Below are 16,462 nucleotides of genomic sequence, written 5' to 3'. Positions count from 1 at the left end.
GACGGCAGGGGCATCGTTGGTCTCCTCCGCTGAGCAGCGAGAGGAGGCCTGCCGGCTCTCCTAGACACTCAGCGAACGCGAGGCGCGTTGAGCGAGAAGGCACAACGCAGAAAAGAGTTTACAGCGGCTTCAAGAACGGAGCCAGCCGCCGATGCACGCTTCAGCAGCCGCGCGCCGTAGAGCGTCTGCCGCGTCCGATTCGGACGTACCTTCGAAAAGAGGAAGAGAGCGGCTCGCTCGCGTTCTCGCTTTGTTGCAAGATCGCCCGCCTCGCCCACAGCCCGTTTGTCACTCTCCCCCGGAGCGCCGTGTCCTTCCGCGCACCCACCGCCCATTTCTGCGCTCGCGCTCGCGGCGCGCACGAGGCCGACGAGGGCGCCGCCGTAGACGGTGAGGAATTTCTGGAGGAGGAGCGCAGCCGCGAGGCGCGTGAGATACGGATGCAGGTCGTCGAGGAAGGCCGCGATGCAGGTCATGCGAAGCGCAAGGAGCTCCAGCGGAAAGCGGCCCTGAACCTCGCGAAAGGCCGAGCAACGCCCCGCACTCCACGCGCCATCGTGCATGCGGAATGGTTTCCGCATGCACGTCCCGTCGCGCCGGAGAGATGCCGGAAACCCCTCGGCCGCAGAAGTCGGTCCCCCTCGCCCTCTCAAGGGCGAGGCGGCTGCGTGGGCTGGGGCGAAGAAGAAAGACGGCAGGAGAGAAAACAGAGGAAGCAGAGATGAAAGCGACGTCGGATCCATGCCGTCCCAAGCGGCTGCGTCAACGGTAAACGACGCATCGTTCACGCTGTCGTTGTGAAGGCCTTCTTCAGGCATCCAACTGTCGTCGCTCTCCTCGCCGCCGCTATCTTCCCCGACTGGTTGCCTTCGCGCCTCGCTTGTGTCTTCTCCAACGGGCACGCACCGGCCGCTCTGGCTGCCTTCAGGCCTTCGGCCGCCCTCGCCTTCTTCGAAGCGCGGAAACACCGGCGCGCACGCAAGCGCCGCAAAGAGCGCCGACGGCGGCAGCTCTCCCGCTGCCCCTACGGCTTGACTTGCGCGCCGAATCAGGAGCAGTAGCAGTCGTTTTGTCTCGCTCTGCTTCCACGTTTCGAAGTTCCTGCGGGAGGGTCGACACCTCGCGCCGGAGGCGTCATTGCTCGCCTCCTCTGAGTGGCGAGCAGAGACACGCCAGTCCTCTCCTGCCCCGGACTGGGCGCCTTCGTTGCATCCTCGCGCAACGAGGCCGCGCCGATGGCGGCGCATGCCTGCGGCTGGGGCGGGGCCTTGCACGCCTGTGCCGCGGACTTCGCCCAGGGTGTAGAGAAAGAACGGCGTGTAGAAGAGCAGCGTGGACGGAGAAAAGGAGAGGAACAGCAGCCGGAAGGCACCTAATAAGGTGCGGCAGACGCCTTCCTCGGACGCACAAGAGACACCCCGGGCCCCGCGGCACAGACGGGAAGTGGACGGAGGGCAGAGAGACGCCAGCAGACCGATACAGGATGACGAAACGGCGTGGCGAGTCAGGGAGGTACGGGATGAGAACGCGCAAATACCGGAATAGAGAGCAACTTGCTGTTTGCACTGTTCAAATGCGTGGCGAAGACTATCGATGAGACGCGCTGCATGCGTTCCCAGGAGCCCGCCGTGCGCGCAAGACATCGACAAGTAAAGCGCCCTCAGGCCGGTCTCTTTGTCGAGCGCGAGGGCGAGAATTTCGCGGAGCTGCTTCTCGCTTTCGCGTCTCTCCTCCTCAGACCAAACTAGACTCGGCGTCCGCAGGCACGCTGACGGGGACGAAGCATCGGCGGGCGCAAGTCGCCTGTGCGTCTCGCTCGACGCCGCGAAGGCCTCAGCGCTCCTCCGGCAGCCGCTGGCCTGCTCGGCAGCTTGCGCCGCGGCGAGGATGGCGCGGCAGGGAAGAAGCAGCGAGACGAAGAAGCGCGACAGATCGCGGGGCGAGGCGAACAAGAAGAGGTAGTTAGTCAGGTACTGTCGAGTGGCGGGGGGCAGAGGAAACGCGGGGAACAGACAGTGCAGCAGGAGCTCTTCAACCTCGAGAAGATGACAAGTCACGAAATCATCGACGCGCAGGGAACAGCCATCTGACGCCGTCGTGTCTTCGTTCTCCTCTCCGGGATACACGCCAGCGGACGAAGATGTCATCGACTGCGCCTCGATTCCACTTTCTTTCCCGTGCTTGCGGTTGCCTACACCACTCGCTCCGGCGGCCGCCCCAAACTCGTCTTCATCTTCCTGCTCCACTTCCATAACGTCTTCTTCGTGCACGACAGCCAACCGCGCGCTGCCTCGCTCTCCACGGAGCTCTGTCGCGGGCCGCCTCGCGCTTCGCTGGCCTTCGGTCTCGTCTCTCGTGCTTCGCTTCGTCTGTCGGGCGTCCTCTTCTGCGCTCGCGGGCGACGCGCATGCAGGCAACGCGCACAACAGGCGCCGCGCGCGGAGGAGAAGCGAAAAGTGCGCCTTCAGCCACGCCTGCGCGGTCGCCCGCCACATCTCCAGCGCGTCGCCTCCGTCCCGGGGCGGGCGGCACGCCGAAAGGAGAGGACGAGATGATATCTGAGTGGCGCGAGCCGACGACATCGGGCTCCGCTGATGGGCGGGGGCTGGGCAGACGACACAGTCGCCGTCGCACGCGCGAACACGCACCCTGCGTTGCGATTCTTCATCTGAGGCGAATGGGTTCCAGCACTTGGCGAGCACCCAGAGAACTCTGACGAGAGTGAGGAGAAGGAGGCGGTCGCACGCGTCAAAGAGAGCCTTTCTCTTCTTCCAGGATTTCTTCGCGCCTTCGCCCTCCTGCCGCCCGACAGAAAAGCAGGCCTTCGCGGAGTTTAGGCCCGACTCACTGCCGAGATCCGAAGCAGCCGCATCCTTCCCTGCCTCCGCTGCTGCCTCCATCTCCTGCGCGTGCGTTGCTGCACCCCCGGCGGCTCTCCGTGTACACGCCGACGCGGCGGGGGCGTCGCTCGCAACCGAGTTTGTCTCCGCTCCGGGGCGCGCGTGCGCGCTCCAACGGCCCTCGGTGGCAAGCTGCAGCAGCGCTGCGAAGGTGGAGACCGCCGCAGAGTGACTTCTGTTCTCGGGCGCCGCGTCGTGGCTGCCTCCGCTTCTGGCTCCCGCTTCAAGCTCATCGGCGCCCGCAGCGTGCGCCTCCAAACGCCCTGCGCCACGCAGCCGAGGCGGCTGTCCACGGACCAGAGGCGTCAGCGGACAGAAGAGAAAGAGGAAGACGGACAGGTAGTAACTCCAGTCGAAGGCGGACGAGGCGTACAGACCCGTGCTCTCGCGGATCGCACGCAAATTGAAGTCCGAATGAAGCAGAAAACACGGCAGCAGGGCGCGCGCAAGGAACTGGTCTTCCAAGTCCTCCGCAACTCGCACAGCAAGCGCAGACGACGCACCACACGCGGACGGCGGAGGAGACGCATCTGAAGACCCTGACCGCGGCGGAGCATGCCGCACAGGCGGCGGCCGCGCACAAAACGCAGCCACGGAGCCGAAGAGCGAGTGGTCTGGGCTGCCCATGCGGCGCCTGCGACTCTGGAGAATGCGCGCGTACGTCGCGGGTCCAAGGAGCAAGAGGAGACAGCAGCGTCGCCACAGCGCAGAAGGCGACGCGCCGCCGCCTGGGGCGGCGGAAGGCGCTGCGCGAGAGAAAAACGGCGGGAAGCTCCCAGAGAGCCCTGCAGGCGTCCGCATGCGCGCAGTCGAGCGCGAGATCTCGGGCGAGAAGAAGAGAGAAAAAAGCACGTCCACCGCGCGGCCGTCCTCTTGCGGCGGGCTCGCCGATGCCTCCTCGGCGTGCGCAGCGCCGGCGCCGAACGCCGCAGGCCCCGTCGCCAGCCCGCTGAGGCTGCCAAACAGCGCCGAGAGCGCGTGGAGCGCAAAGCCCGCGGAGCGAGAAGAAGAGACGGAGAGGGCTGACGGCGAGACATGGTCTGACGCAGCGCCGGCGCGGCGGTCGTCTGGCACCGCGCGAGAGGTGACCGCGGAAAACGACGACGGGAAAGGAGAGGCGGAGGGAGGCGGAGGGAACGAAGAAGGCACTGAGGACGCGCCATCGGCCCTCGAGCTTGTGCACGCAGCCATGTATAGGAGCGCCAGACCGAGCTTTAGCTGACTGAGTGAGAGACTCGAAAGAGCGGCGGACGTCGAGGAAGAGAGCAGGCGAGACACCTGGGAATACAAACTCCGGGTGGAGGCAAACGACGACTCGCAAGAGAACGACCCAGCGCTTCGTCCCTCCGGCGCAACCGCCAGCAGACTGTTGCACGAGGACGATGGAGACCAGCGCGCGGGCGAGAGGAGGAGGAAATCGAGTGACGGCGGAGCCAGGGGAGGCAGCCAGCTGGAGGGCAGGCGCGAGGCGAGCGCGCCTTCTGCGTGCGTCGCCGCAGCGGACTGGTCTCCGCTCGGTCTTCGACAGAGGCGAAGCGACTTGAGGGCCAGGGCTCTGCCGATATCGCCTTGCTGCGCCGCGGAGAGCCCAGGACAGACAACCGCACGTGGGTCGAGGCAGCTCACGGCCGCCGTACGGCCCTGTTGGAGGACTTCGCCCAACACTAGGAGGGACGGCGACGAACCGGAATGGCTCACGCGTGCCTCGACGCCTGCCCTCTCTGTCTGCTGCGAGACTGAACAAGGCGACGAGGCTGCAGAGACCGACGGAGGGAGTCCACCGCCGGAGGCAGCGAAGGCCAAGGAAACGATGAGCCCGAGAAGCCCTTCAGAGTCCGCAGCGGAGACACACCACGACGGCGATGAGGCGGACGAACACGGAAGGTGAGAGGCGGAAGGAGGCGGAGATGCCCGCAACGCAGAGGGAGCGGACAAGGAAGACGAAACGCCACCGAGGCTCTGCTGGCGCACCGCGTACTGGGCACGACGAAGGCGCTTGTGCACGCCCTCGCAGCACGAGACGCAGATGGCATCGCTTCCCCCCGACGCGACGTCTTCTTCGTCTTCAACAACCTCGCCCATCGCCGCATCGTCTTCTGCGTCGTTGCCTGTTGCCTGCAGCGGAGAGTCCGCGAGAGCGAAGCACTTCGCCAGGCGCATGACGCTGCCTCCAATCAGAAGGGACAGCCGCAGGCGAGGCACGAACGCGTGCAGCAGAGGTCGGAAGAGGCAGCCGGCGTCGCACCCCGAGGCTGCGCTTGGAGACAGCGGGCACGACGTGGCAGATGAAGATGAAGGCGGTCCCGAGGGCGCAGGATGGAGAAGAGGCAGCAGCAGCGAAGACAGAAAAGAGGCACGTGTCCGCACCGCCGATACCAGAATCTGTTGGGGCGCGGAACGCGGCGAAGCTTCCGGCGACCCACCCCCTTCTTCGGGCAGCAGCCACGGCCATTCGTCGCCATCATTGTCTCCAGCGGTCGAAGGGCGCTTCGCCTGCTGCGCGTGGAGCTCGACGTCTTCGCAGGCGCGCGGCCGCTTGCAGAGAGACGGACGCTCACTGCTGTCCGTCTCAGCGCCTGCGGTGGACGCGGCAGCGGTCAGCGACGAGATCGGAGGGAAGAGCCGCGGGAGAGCCGCGAAGGAGAGCGTCCGCACGGCGAGGCGCAGGAGATGCAGCAGTCGGAAGCCGCAGCTGGCTTGCACGCGCTCGGCTTCGCAGCGATGCAGATTGGGGTTTGAAGCATCGCGTCTCCCTTCTTCCGCCTCGGCTGCCGTGGACAGAGAGGATGAAGGTGGCGACGCGAGGCGGCGAGGAGACGAAGCGTCGAGCGGGAAAGCAGCGGCGTCCCTCGAGGCTAGGAGAAGCACGGGGAGCAGCGCGGCGGCAATCCCGTCCTGTTCGTCTCTGCGTTCTAGGACCCACTGCCGCGAGCCGATCGGCGACGGCGCCTCCCTCGGCGTCCGCGCGTCACGGAGGAAAGCCGAAGGCCACGCGCTGAACGCCGCCTGCTGCCTCGTAAGAGTTCTTTCCTCTCCCGCAGGACGACCCGCGCGCGCCTCTGCAGGGAAGGGCAGCACCGGCGACACGCAGCCGGGCGCCGACGCAGCAGAGGTTGAGGCGGCCGAAGACAGAGAATGAGACGCGGAGGAAGCGCGAGGCGAAGACGATGAAGGTAATGCCAGGCTCTCGAGCGACGCGTGCAGAGGATGCGACGGGGCGAGATGAAGGAACGACGATACTAAGGCGCACAGAAGCAACAGCAGCGAACGGAGGCGCTGCCCGTCGAGTGCAGCCACAGAAACACACGCCGCTGCAGAAGTGGAGTCCGAGGCGCGACAAGACGCGCGCGGCGAGACGGGGATTCGCAACTGCTGCAGCGGGGAAAGGACGAGAGGAGGAGGAAGCAGCGGAATCAAGACATCGCATTTCGAGCAGCGGGCGACCGCAGCCGAGAGAGAAGAGGAAGGATCTAAAAACAAACAGTGTCCCGGAGACGGAGACACTTGGCGACCAAAAGCCTCCGACGACGAAAAGGCTCGCGAGGGACGCGGCTGCGGACTCCTTCCGCCAGCCGCGAACAGAGACAAATGCGGCGCGGCAGCATGCGCCGGGAGAAGCGCAGCCGCCGCCGCAGCCGACGAGGAAGAACCTGGAGCAGGAAACAAGGAACTTGCGCTCGCGCTGGCAGCCGCGAACGTGTCGCTGCAGCAGGGGCAGAGCGTCGGCAGCGTCGGCGTGTCCTCTGCGGCAGACAGTGAGACGCTGAAGGCGCGGCGCCACTCGGCGCCTGAGCCATCCTCGCAGAGTCTGTCGAGCCCGCCTCCGCGTTCGCTGTCTGCAGCGTCGACCTGCTCTGTGGCGTCTTCCGCCTGACCAAGGAGCCCGAGCCAAAGGCCGTAGGCGAAAGGCGGCGGGCAGGGCTCCGTCGGGCTGCAGCGCTCGCAGTCGTTTCCCTCTCCGGGGTCCACGCCTGCCGCAGAGCAAAGCGCGTGTACCGTCTCCTCGGCGAGCAGGAAGTCAGACGGGGGGCGTCGTGCACACGGCTGCAGAGACGACGAGCACTCGCCGCCGAACGGGGGCGACGCAGACGGCGGCGGCAACGCAGGCGGCGATGACGCACCGGCGCAGCGTTGAGACGAAGAGACGGCAACGGAAGCTGCTGAGGCGGGACGGCTCGCCGATGCATGGGCACGGCGGCGCGCGTCGCCAACGCCTTGTGCCAGCCGCGAAGCCGGCGGCGAGCCCTCTGCGCCTCGCGAAGTGAGGAGAACGAGGACCGGGAAGAGCCGCGACAGAGCGAGACTCAGCGTCGAGCGAGAGGCCACGCCAGGGAGAGTCAACAAGCTGAAAACGGAGCAGAGGAAACACACGGAAGGCACGACCCGAAAGCATTGAGATACCTTCACCGTAGACCTCAAACGCACGCATAAGCCCTTGTGCGGCTCATTCACCGCGCCAAACCCTCCCGCGTTCTCCGCTCCCGGCGGAGTAGCTCAAAGAAGACCAAGCACCCAAAACAGTCGCACAGACAGAAGGGAGGTGCGTGCCTCAGACGCGTGTGGAAGATGGAAGTGTGAGGCGAGCGCGCACACACAAGCGAGAAAGAGACTCATTCGCGACGAGGAAAAAAGTTACACAGGAAGATTAGCAAGCAACCACCAAAGTAGCGATGCTTTGACAGCTGCTGGAGCTGCCTGACAGCCTCATTACGAAGCCTCACTCTTGCCATGTTCTGTCTAACGTCTTTCTTTCTTGCGGATGCGCCTCTGAGATGTACGCCGCCTCCGGTTCCCGTGTTTGCCGCACTGGTGCTCCGGTTCCTGTCGCCTTCTCTTGTCTGCCTCTGTGCTCTCCTTTTCCTCACGGGTGCGGCCTACCTCAGGAACGCTGCGAGCGCATTGGCGTCTGCGCGCCACTCTTCTTTGGCTCCCGGTCGGATCCAATCACTCCGTCTCCCCGCCGCCTCTCCTCTTCCCCCGCCGCCCTCCGCGTCGCCATCTGCGTTGCCCTCCGCGTTCTCGTCTGTGCCGGCCTCCGCATCGCCTGAGCCAGCTCCTTTGCTGTTGTTCCCCCCGCTCGCAGCTGTTTCCAGCGACGCCGCGACGCGGGCGTGCTGCAGCTGAGCGATCGCCGCGACCACGCAGTACTGCAGCAGCGAGGAAGCGGACGCGCTCGCCGGAAACCCGGCCGCCTCCTCCAGCCCGTCGCTCTCTCCGCGGTCTTCGCTGCTCAGCGCCCCTGCGGCTCGAGCGACAGCCGCGGCGCGCGAGGGCCTCGGGCGCGACCCCCACGAAGACTGCGCGGGCGGCGCCGCCTCTGCGCGCGAGTGCGTCTCAGGGAACACCTGCGGCGCACAAGGCACAAAAGATGAGACAGTCAGCCAATCCGATCGGCACGCACAGCCGCGGAGCGTCAAACAGCCGGGGAGCGTCAAACAGCCGGGGAGCGTCAAACAGCCGCGGAGCGTCAAACAGCCGGCGGAACCACGTTTGTTGGCTGCAAAGGCCTGGATGAAGCAGCTGCTTATGAGGTCACTCGCAGACGCCTTCCAGCCGTGTCTCGTGCCTCTTTGTTTCTGAACTTTCGTCAACGCCAAGCCGTTTTAGGGTTTCGGATCACGCAGCAGGCACGCTACAACGAGGGCGAGTCGTGGCGCCTCGCAAAGCAATGAAGGTATCCAGCAAAGGAAATACACAGAAAGATCATGCCTTCGGGTAGTACAAGTGTGCGGCGACGAAGGCGCATCACGGACGCAACGCTACACAAACAAAGGCGGCCGGCAGCATGCATCCTTTTCCTTCGACTGCGTGTTTTGTACCTCCCACATGAGGAAGTCTAGGCGGTCACCGAGAGGTGTTGTCACGTCCTCCACGGTCGCCCTTAGCAGGATTGTGACTCTTTCAAACTGATCAGTGGCGGAGGAGCGCAGGCGCGCCCGCCATGACGCGTGGGCGAACTCGCTGTCGTCGGCGTCTCCGTCGCTGGGCGACTCCTTTCGGGATAAAGAAGAGCGAAAGGGGCAAACGGGTGCGACGCCCTGCGGCTCACAGAGGCCTGCCGAAACGGCGTCGGCGACGCGCTCGCGGCGAAGGTCTGAGGCGTGGAAAGAGAGGAGGAACTGAAGACAAGGGAGCCGCCAGCAAACGAAGGAGAGCCAGACGTGCTGGGGGTCGCCGTGAAGCGCGGCGCGAGAGTAGAGAAGGGCGCAGACAGCGGCAAAAGGCGACGCGGAAACACGCCGAGATGCGGACAGAGGAGCCTCCAAAGCGAAAGAACCCGCGAGGCCTTCAACACACGCGCGAACAGCGAACGGGAAACCAAAGGGGGCGACAGAGACAGAGAGGCGACGCCCGCGACGCCCCCAACCCAGCAGAAAGGCGGGACGCGGCCAGGACCACCGGCGGGATTGACCGGCGCATTCAAGAGGGACCTGGCGCCCGCCACAGGCTTCCAAAGGCGCTGCACCCCCCGTGAGTGCACACGCAAACTGCATGCGGCTGGGCGACGCACGCAGAACAAGCTGGGAGGCGAAACCTACCTGCTGTACTTCTGCAATGAGCTGGCGCCGAAGAATGGCAGAAAAACTTGAAACAATGCGGAGAGTCGGCTGCGGGACAGAGTCAGCGCCGCCGGAAACAGCGAGGCCGCTGATTCCTGAAGCCGGACTCGACGCCGCCGCCGTCGGTCCGCCACACGAGGAAAGCGGCGACGAGGCCAGGAGGGTCATCCTCCACGCTGCAAGCAAACGCGAGCTCGCGAGTGGAGGCAGCGAGGAGAGCGACGCGGCCACGTCAGTCTCCGAGGCATCGCCGAAAACCGAAGATGCAGAGGCACCGCCAGCAGCCTGCAATTGCTGGGACAGCAAACGCAGAGTGAGTGACAAGGCAAGCAACAGCGCCATCGCGTCGCAATCCGGAAGCCTGCTCGGGAGACCACGAGACTCGCACGCGGAGAATCCCCGTCGGCGGAGCAGCTGCCGCGCCAGAAGCAGACACCGCCTCCCCCGTGCCCATCCTCTCATTCGCTATTACGCCCCCTCCTGGGGCCGTTCCCCTCCGAATCTCGCCCACTGTCTCAGGTTCAGCCTCTAAGGAGACGCGCTCGCCGTGCGCTCTCTGGCGCCATGCATTTCCGCTCTCTAACGTCTGGACTCCACTTGTTTTCCGCCTCGCTCTATCCCGCCCTCGCCCACGTCCCATGTCTCACCCCACTGTTAGCCTTTCGCTCCGGTTTCGGAAACTCTTCCTTCGTTGTGCGCCGCCACGCCTCTCGTACAAGGGCGGCAAACCTGAAACCCTTACTGACCTCTGCTGCTTCCGCTTCGCAATTTTCAGCTGCGCGCCCCCCGCGCGGCCGCTGCTCTCACCTTTGCTCCCGCACGCGGCAGCGCCGCAGAGAGAATATGGAGAATGCTCTCGCGAACCGACGAGGAAAAGGATTCTCTCGTCGCGGTGACCGCTGTCGCGACAGCGCCTGTTCCAAGTGCTTCGACCTCTCGCGCGTGAATCTGCGTAGTCCTTCGCCTGCTCTCCTCTTCGGCGGCTTTCCAGTCGCCCTCGCCGGTCTGACCGGCAAAGCGGCAAAGCCGCCCCGCCAGCCAGACCAGCGCCGAGGCGAACGAGAGGTGATCGGGAAGCAAATCGAAGGCAGGACCAGCGCGAAGGGACAAGGCGCGGAGACCAGCCACCCGACGCTCGAGAAGCCCAAAGAAAGATCGTCGCTGCCCTGAAGAAGAAACAACGCACGCAGCAGCACGCCTGCGAACTCCACGGCGCGCCAGCGGCGAGCGCCTACAGAGGTCGACGGACAAGTCAAAACGCGGCTCTAGCCGGGACAAACCATCACATGCACCCTATACCTTAAGGGGCAGAGTCACGAGAATAGACACAGCATGCGCTCGCCCCTAAAAAAAAACGGGCAAGACGACCGGTCCCTCACAGGCTGCAAATATCTGAACACATGCGGAACACTGCATCAGCTTTGCCCGTCGCTCGCTCCGCCACCTCTCTACCTTCGTTAGCGAGCGCCAGCGCGTTTCCGAGGAGCCTTTCACAGTGCGTTAAGTTGTCGCGGTCACACCGTAGAGCCCCGAGGACGGTGAGAGCTGAAACGCTTCCAGTTCGCGCCTTCACGTGGTCGTGGGATTCCTCTCCAGTGGCGGCTGCGTCGTCGCTCACAGTGACTGCGGGAGTGTCCTCCCCCTCGGCTGGCGCTTCGGTCTCCACGCCGAGAAGGAGAAGAGGGCTGGCAAGTGAGACCTCGGCGCGGAGCGCGGGGTCGGAGACGCCGCTGAGCAGGATGTGAATCGCGCTCGGGGCTTCCGCCGGCTGAAGACACACCGGCGGCGAACAGGGCCCCAGCGGTTGACTACGCCACATCTCAAGTCAAAAACCCCCCAAATTAACGCATAGACGACGCCGCTTATATAACCACATATATGTGGATGTACACGCAGATGCATTCTTGTATGTGGATGAACGAACGTACATGCGGAAATAGTGCATTCGCCTGCAAGCACGACTCAGTCGAAAGAGAAAAGGCAGGACGTTTGTTGTCGTCGCGAGACTGAGATATACGGATACATCCACTCACGCGGATGCGCACATGTGTGCACATGCACATGTGTGCGAGGCATCAACCAAACGCGGCATACCCGACGCACGGAAAGCTGCTACACACACACCTCGGGTCGTCTGTCTGGAGTGCCAAAAACCTACTCTGTGACGCGCAGCGTCGCGCGTATCACGTGCGCATATGCAAGCATGCATATATATAGAATTTGGGATTCGAGACAGCATTACTACCTATTTCCCCTTACTCCCCCCACGCCCCCCGCCACGCAAGTTCGCGCGCCTCGAGGCAGGTCTCCGTAGTTTCACGCATGTCTAGTACTGCACATCTCCTTGCCAGTTCGACACGATCCCTCCTCTAGGTGCAATCGCGCCTTGACCGGTAAAGGAAACGCCCGTCAAGTCGTCACTTACGACCGTCCACAGCGGACCCACGTCGTCGCTGTGGAGAGCGCACCGCGCAGAAGCCCAGAAATCGAGAAAACGGAACACCGCCGCTTGGTCTTGTTCGGCCTGTTCTCCGTCGACGCGCCGATGCCCAATCATACCCAAATACACCGCGAGCAAGCGCACGACGAGAGGGAGAAGCTCTCGAAAGACAGACGGAATGAGCCAAAAGTATTCCGAGCCGCAGCTGCCTCCGCGTGTCTCCGCAGCGACCCCGAGAAGGTCTCTGCGTCCTTCGGGAGGTTCCCCGCCAGGCGCTTCGACAACGGCTTCTACTGGCTTCGAACGTGGCGGAGTAGCGCTCTGCGTGCGCCGCGGAAGAGACCGAGAAACTGCGGGCAGGAACAACGTCTCGTGAAGAGAGAGGAGAAGCGCCTTGAGCCTGAAACACAACCACACGCGGGCAGGCAAGACAATGTAGGGACGCAGAGGCACGGAACTGCCGCAACCAAGAAGCATCCGACCCCCCCGTCCCCTCCCTTCCCCCCGCAGCTCAGCATCTCACTGAAACGCCCGTATTCATTTTTGTTGCACACCTTCGCACATGCAGACGCCTCACTGCTATCGAAGTGAGACCCGGAACACGGGAGAGCGAGGCGCACAAACAAGGAAAGGGACGTAGGAGAAATCTACAATCCCTAAAATCAATCAGATGCAATGCATGAGAGCCACAGCGACCCGCCGTCGACAGCGGTCAAACACATCTCGCCCTGCATCCACAAATAAGCAAAAATACTTATACATATACGACTTCCGAACCAAAAACGCATGCACAGGAAAGCAGCATCCATGGAGACGTGCGTCGAGCGAATACTCATCTGGGGAAACGCACGCTGCCCCCCTCGGAAGAGTCGATTCCACGGTTAAAGGCGCCTTGCTAAATTCGCGCTTTTGTGTTGCTGCACACACCGCGTCGCATAAACCGCCAGCGCGGAAGGCTCAGTAGCTCGCCAGCGCAAGCAGGCGGGGGAAGACAGATCCCAACTGTCGTTGTCGGCGCGATCCCTATCACTTTCGTCTCCTAGGAGCTGGACGATCAGCTTTATCCACGCAGCCGTAGCGCGGCATCCTTCTTCCACTCGAGCCTCCTCATCGCGCTCTTCAACGCAACGGCCTTCGCCGTCCTCGTCCTCTGACGCCGGAGCCTGGCCGTCGCCCCCCGCCCCGTCCCCCTCGCCGTCTGTCTCCAGGCGCTTCCTGCGGACGTTTCTGTCGCGTTCCAGACTCGCTTCCTCTCGGCGGTCGCCGCACCCAAGGCAGTCCTCACGCGTGCGCTTTCGGGGCGAGAGCGACGAAGGCGCAGGGGCCGCGCGCGGCGAGGTCGAGGCTCCAGCGGGGGTCTGCGCGTGGCTCGACAGCAGTCGCAGGCGTGCAAAGGCGCCTTCGATGGCAATCCCGCAGAGATGCAGACGCACGCTGGCTGAGGCGCGCTCTCCGGACTGAGCGGTCCAAGCAGCGCGTGCACGCGACGTCGCGAACAGCAAGTGTCGCTCTTCACTCCACTCTGGCGCAAAGCTCGCGACCGCCAAGGACGACAGCGGCGACGGCAGGATCGGCTCGCCGGAAGCACAGGGCCGCGGCGCCGAGAAAGAAGACTCTGCGGCGGCACGCGCAGGCGAAAACGCAGAGGGAGGCGGGAGCAGGCCGGGGAAGCAATCCACAGACGCAGAAAAGCCCTCTGCTGCGCCGCTGCCGCGCTGCGCGCTTGACGGCGCGCCGACACTGCGGAAGACGCACGGGACCCGCGGGAACGGCCTGAGGGGTAAGAGCTGGAGAAGCAGCTCGCGAAACAAAGCGAGCACCGCGGGCTCGACGCATGCCGGAGAGACTCGCCGCGCGCGAGACGTGGACGCCCCAGCGGAGGCTGCTGACGAGGCGGGCGATGCGCGGCGGCTGCCTCGCTTGCCAGTCAAGGCGACGAGTGTGCGAGTGGTCTGCGGAAACAGCACAGGCCCCGGCGTTTGCCTCGCCGCCACCGAAGGCAAGGCCGCTGCAGGCAACGCAGAGGATGGTCACGCACCAGCCAAAGTTTCTGTCATGAGTCAGTGGCTCCAGAAGCCACAGCCACAGACTGCCAAAGACGAGCTCCAGCTCAGGTACGAGCCCCTGCAGCCAGACAGGCAGACGACGCCCGTGTAGACGACCCCCCGCGGGCCGAAAGCCCCGCAGGCTTGACGGCACGGAGACGAGTTCCGACACGCATGCATGCAGTTCGCAGTGGACGCGCTTGCGCTGGGCGTCCGCCGGGAGACGCGGGTCTGCTGAGCAGTCGACTCTAGCCGACTCCGCGCGTCCGCATGCGCCAATCTTCCAGAGAGCCATACTCTCCTCAGACGCCTGGGCACACCGCCAACTACATGCAGTTCAGGTCGCAGGCGCCCAAGCCATTTTGTGGAGAACATGCGCAGTCACTCAGGGGGGGCACACGCATGCACGCCGCCCGCCTCACCCGCCTGTGTGACATCCTCCACGCGAACTGGCAAGCACTCAAGTACACATCCAGCCGCACGCGCGAGACTCCATTGCGCCAGTCGGCGCGTATCCGGTCGGCTCTGCGGCGCGGCGTCCTACAGCGAGGCGCGGCCGTCACTTCCTCAGGGGCGGCTGCAGACTGCGGTAGCGCGGCTGTGAGGGCGAGAGAAGGAGGCAGAGCAGGCCGAGTCCGCGGCGTGCCGCGCGGAGGCGCTCGCCTCTTCAGAGACTCACCGAGTTGCGCCAGGCCCTGCACGGTCTCGTCTGCGAAGGTGCCTAGACGCACACTCCATGCGGCGGCGAGCGCGTGGAGTCCTTCGTCGGCCTCCGCCTCCTCCAGGCGTGCCGGAGTGGCTGCGGAGTATCGCTCCAGTGTCTGCAGGCACGCCAGCAGCGCCGCAGGCCAGTCCTCTCTCGCCAGCCACAGGACGCGCGCGAGGCGACGCCGGTCGCGCGCCTCTGCGTGAGAAGGAGGCGCGCCCAGCTGAGGCCTCACGACTACGGCCGTCGAGCCGACGCGCCGCCGAGGCTTCGAGGGAGATGCAGGCGACGCAGACGAGAGTTCGCCGAGAAAAGAGAGAAGCACGGACGCGATTTCAGCGACTCGGCGAAGCGCGCGACGACGAAGCCCTGCAGCGAGAGAGATGCGGACGCGGAAAAACGCGGCCGATTTGAGGACAGAGGCCCGCCTGCTACTGAACAGGGAAGATGCCTAACACGCCTGCGGGCGCCGGCGTGTCCCCAAACAGCTACAAATAGAGATAGATAGAAAGACAGATAGATGCATACGTAGTCATGTATCGTATGTTGATTAGTACACAGGATGAGACACTCGTGAAGGCTTCAGCATAAAAAGCATATATACACATAGCAGCAGCTGTCGTAGATGCAGGCACGGCGGCGCATGTATCCACTTAGCTGCAGATTGCATGCATGGTGAGATTGTCATTGAAGAGTGCCTCCGTCGCATCGAAGCAGGACAACGCATGCAAGCGACAAAGATACGGTGCGCCTACGCCGAGGCCTGACCCTAAACTGACCCGGGGGAAGCAGGCCGCCCAACCTTCGCGCAGAGATTTCAGCACGCAAGGTGAAGCCGAACTGAATGCTGTGTATGCGACTGGAAGCCACAGATGCGAATGCAGGAAGGCCGTCGCGCAGCTGTCACGCGCTACCCGACTCAGTTTACCTTCTGGCGCCTCGCGGTCTATTCGGCCGGAGAGCACATCAGCGACAAATCGCAGGAGGCTTCTCAGCGTCGCCGCACGCACAAAAACGTCCTCGCGCTCCTCGCAGTCCTCCTCTTCGTCTGGTTCCGCGCCGTCTCGTGCGCCCTCGCTGCGGTGTGATCGACTTCCGGCGGCCGGTTTGGTCTCGCTCTCCCAAGGGCGCTGCCGCGGGAGCGCCGAAACCGCGGAGCATGGAGGTAGGGGGGCGGCATTCGCGACTTTCTTCAGCAGCGGAAGAACGACCGTCTCGAAGGCCTTGTCAACGAGTGCATTCCCCGACAAGGCGCGGCAGCACTTTCGGGCTTTCTCCTCTGGGCGATAGGCGGAAGGCACGGCCTCCGCCCCGCTGCACGCGCCGCTCGAGGCGCATGCGCGACGCGACGCTCCGCGACGCAGCGCATCGTGCGGGCAGACGAAAACCGAAAACCTGCAAGGAAGAGGCAATGAGGAAGGAGACGGCGCTGAAGGAGACGCAGCTGAAGGCGGCGCACACGTCGAGGAGGCTGAAGCGGACAAGAGAGACGTTGGCGCAGTCGCGGAGCAGGGACAGGAGAATCGAAGGCTCGACTGAGCAGCTTTCAGCGCAAGAGTCTCCGCTGTCAAGCTCTGCAAGCCCAACACTGTGTGAAGAAGTTGAAGCCTTGCGCGCCGCCGCTCCTCTCTCCGCTGTCCCTTCACCGATGTGCACGCGTGAGAGTCCGCGAGGCTACGACGCGAACCAGAGAGAGAAGAAGCAGAACGGCGAGGAGACGAAGAAGGAGGAGACGAAGAAGGAGGAGACGAAGAAGGAGGAGACGAAGGAGAAGGCGATGACGAAGGAAGTCTGCGCAGTTCTCCCCCCAT

General features: G+C 64.2%; 1 protein-coding gene across 1 annotated transcript in view; it reads right to left on the bottom strand.

Moving 5' to 3' along the window:
* Positions 1-16,462, bottom strand: part of BESB_076070 (uncharacterized protein) — a gene marked incomplete at both ends in the record, with an annotated part of 30,965 nt that extends 14,503 nt beyond the window's left edge. Inside the window, 10 exons of the mRNA XM_029365968.1 lie at positions 210-7,245; positions 7,779-8,245; positions 8,720-9,019; positions 9,440-9,754; positions 10,268-10,626; positions 10,913-11,228; positions 11,886-12,300; positions 12,828-13,908; positions 14,490-15,020; positions 15,580-16,462. Of these exons, the coding sequence (XP_029217399.1) occupies positions 210-7,245; positions 7,779-8,245; positions 8,720-9,019; positions 9,440-9,754; positions 10,268-10,626; positions 10,913-11,228; positions 11,886-12,300; positions 12,828-13,908; positions 14,490-15,020; positions 15,580-16,462 (11,703 nt within the window). The remainder of the gene's footprint in view (positions 1-209; positions 7,246-7,778; positions 8,246-8,719; positions 9,020-9,439; positions 9,755-10,267; positions 10,627-10,912; positions 11,229-11,885; positions 12,301-12,827; positions 13,909-14,489; positions 15,021-15,579) is intronic.

The sequence above is a fragment of the Besnoitia besnoiti genome, chromosome VII (genome assembly GCF_002563875.1).
Source record: "Besnoitia besnoiti strain Bb-Ger1 chromosome VII, whole genome shotgun sequence".
In the NCBI taxonomy this organism is placed as follows: domain Eukaryota; phylum Apicomplexa; class Conoidasida; order Eucoccidiorida; family Sarcocystidae; genus Besnoitia; species Besnoitia besnoiti.
The sequence above is the reverse complement of the archived record's forward strand: the minus strand, read 5'-3'. Positions and strand labels throughout refer to the sequence as shown.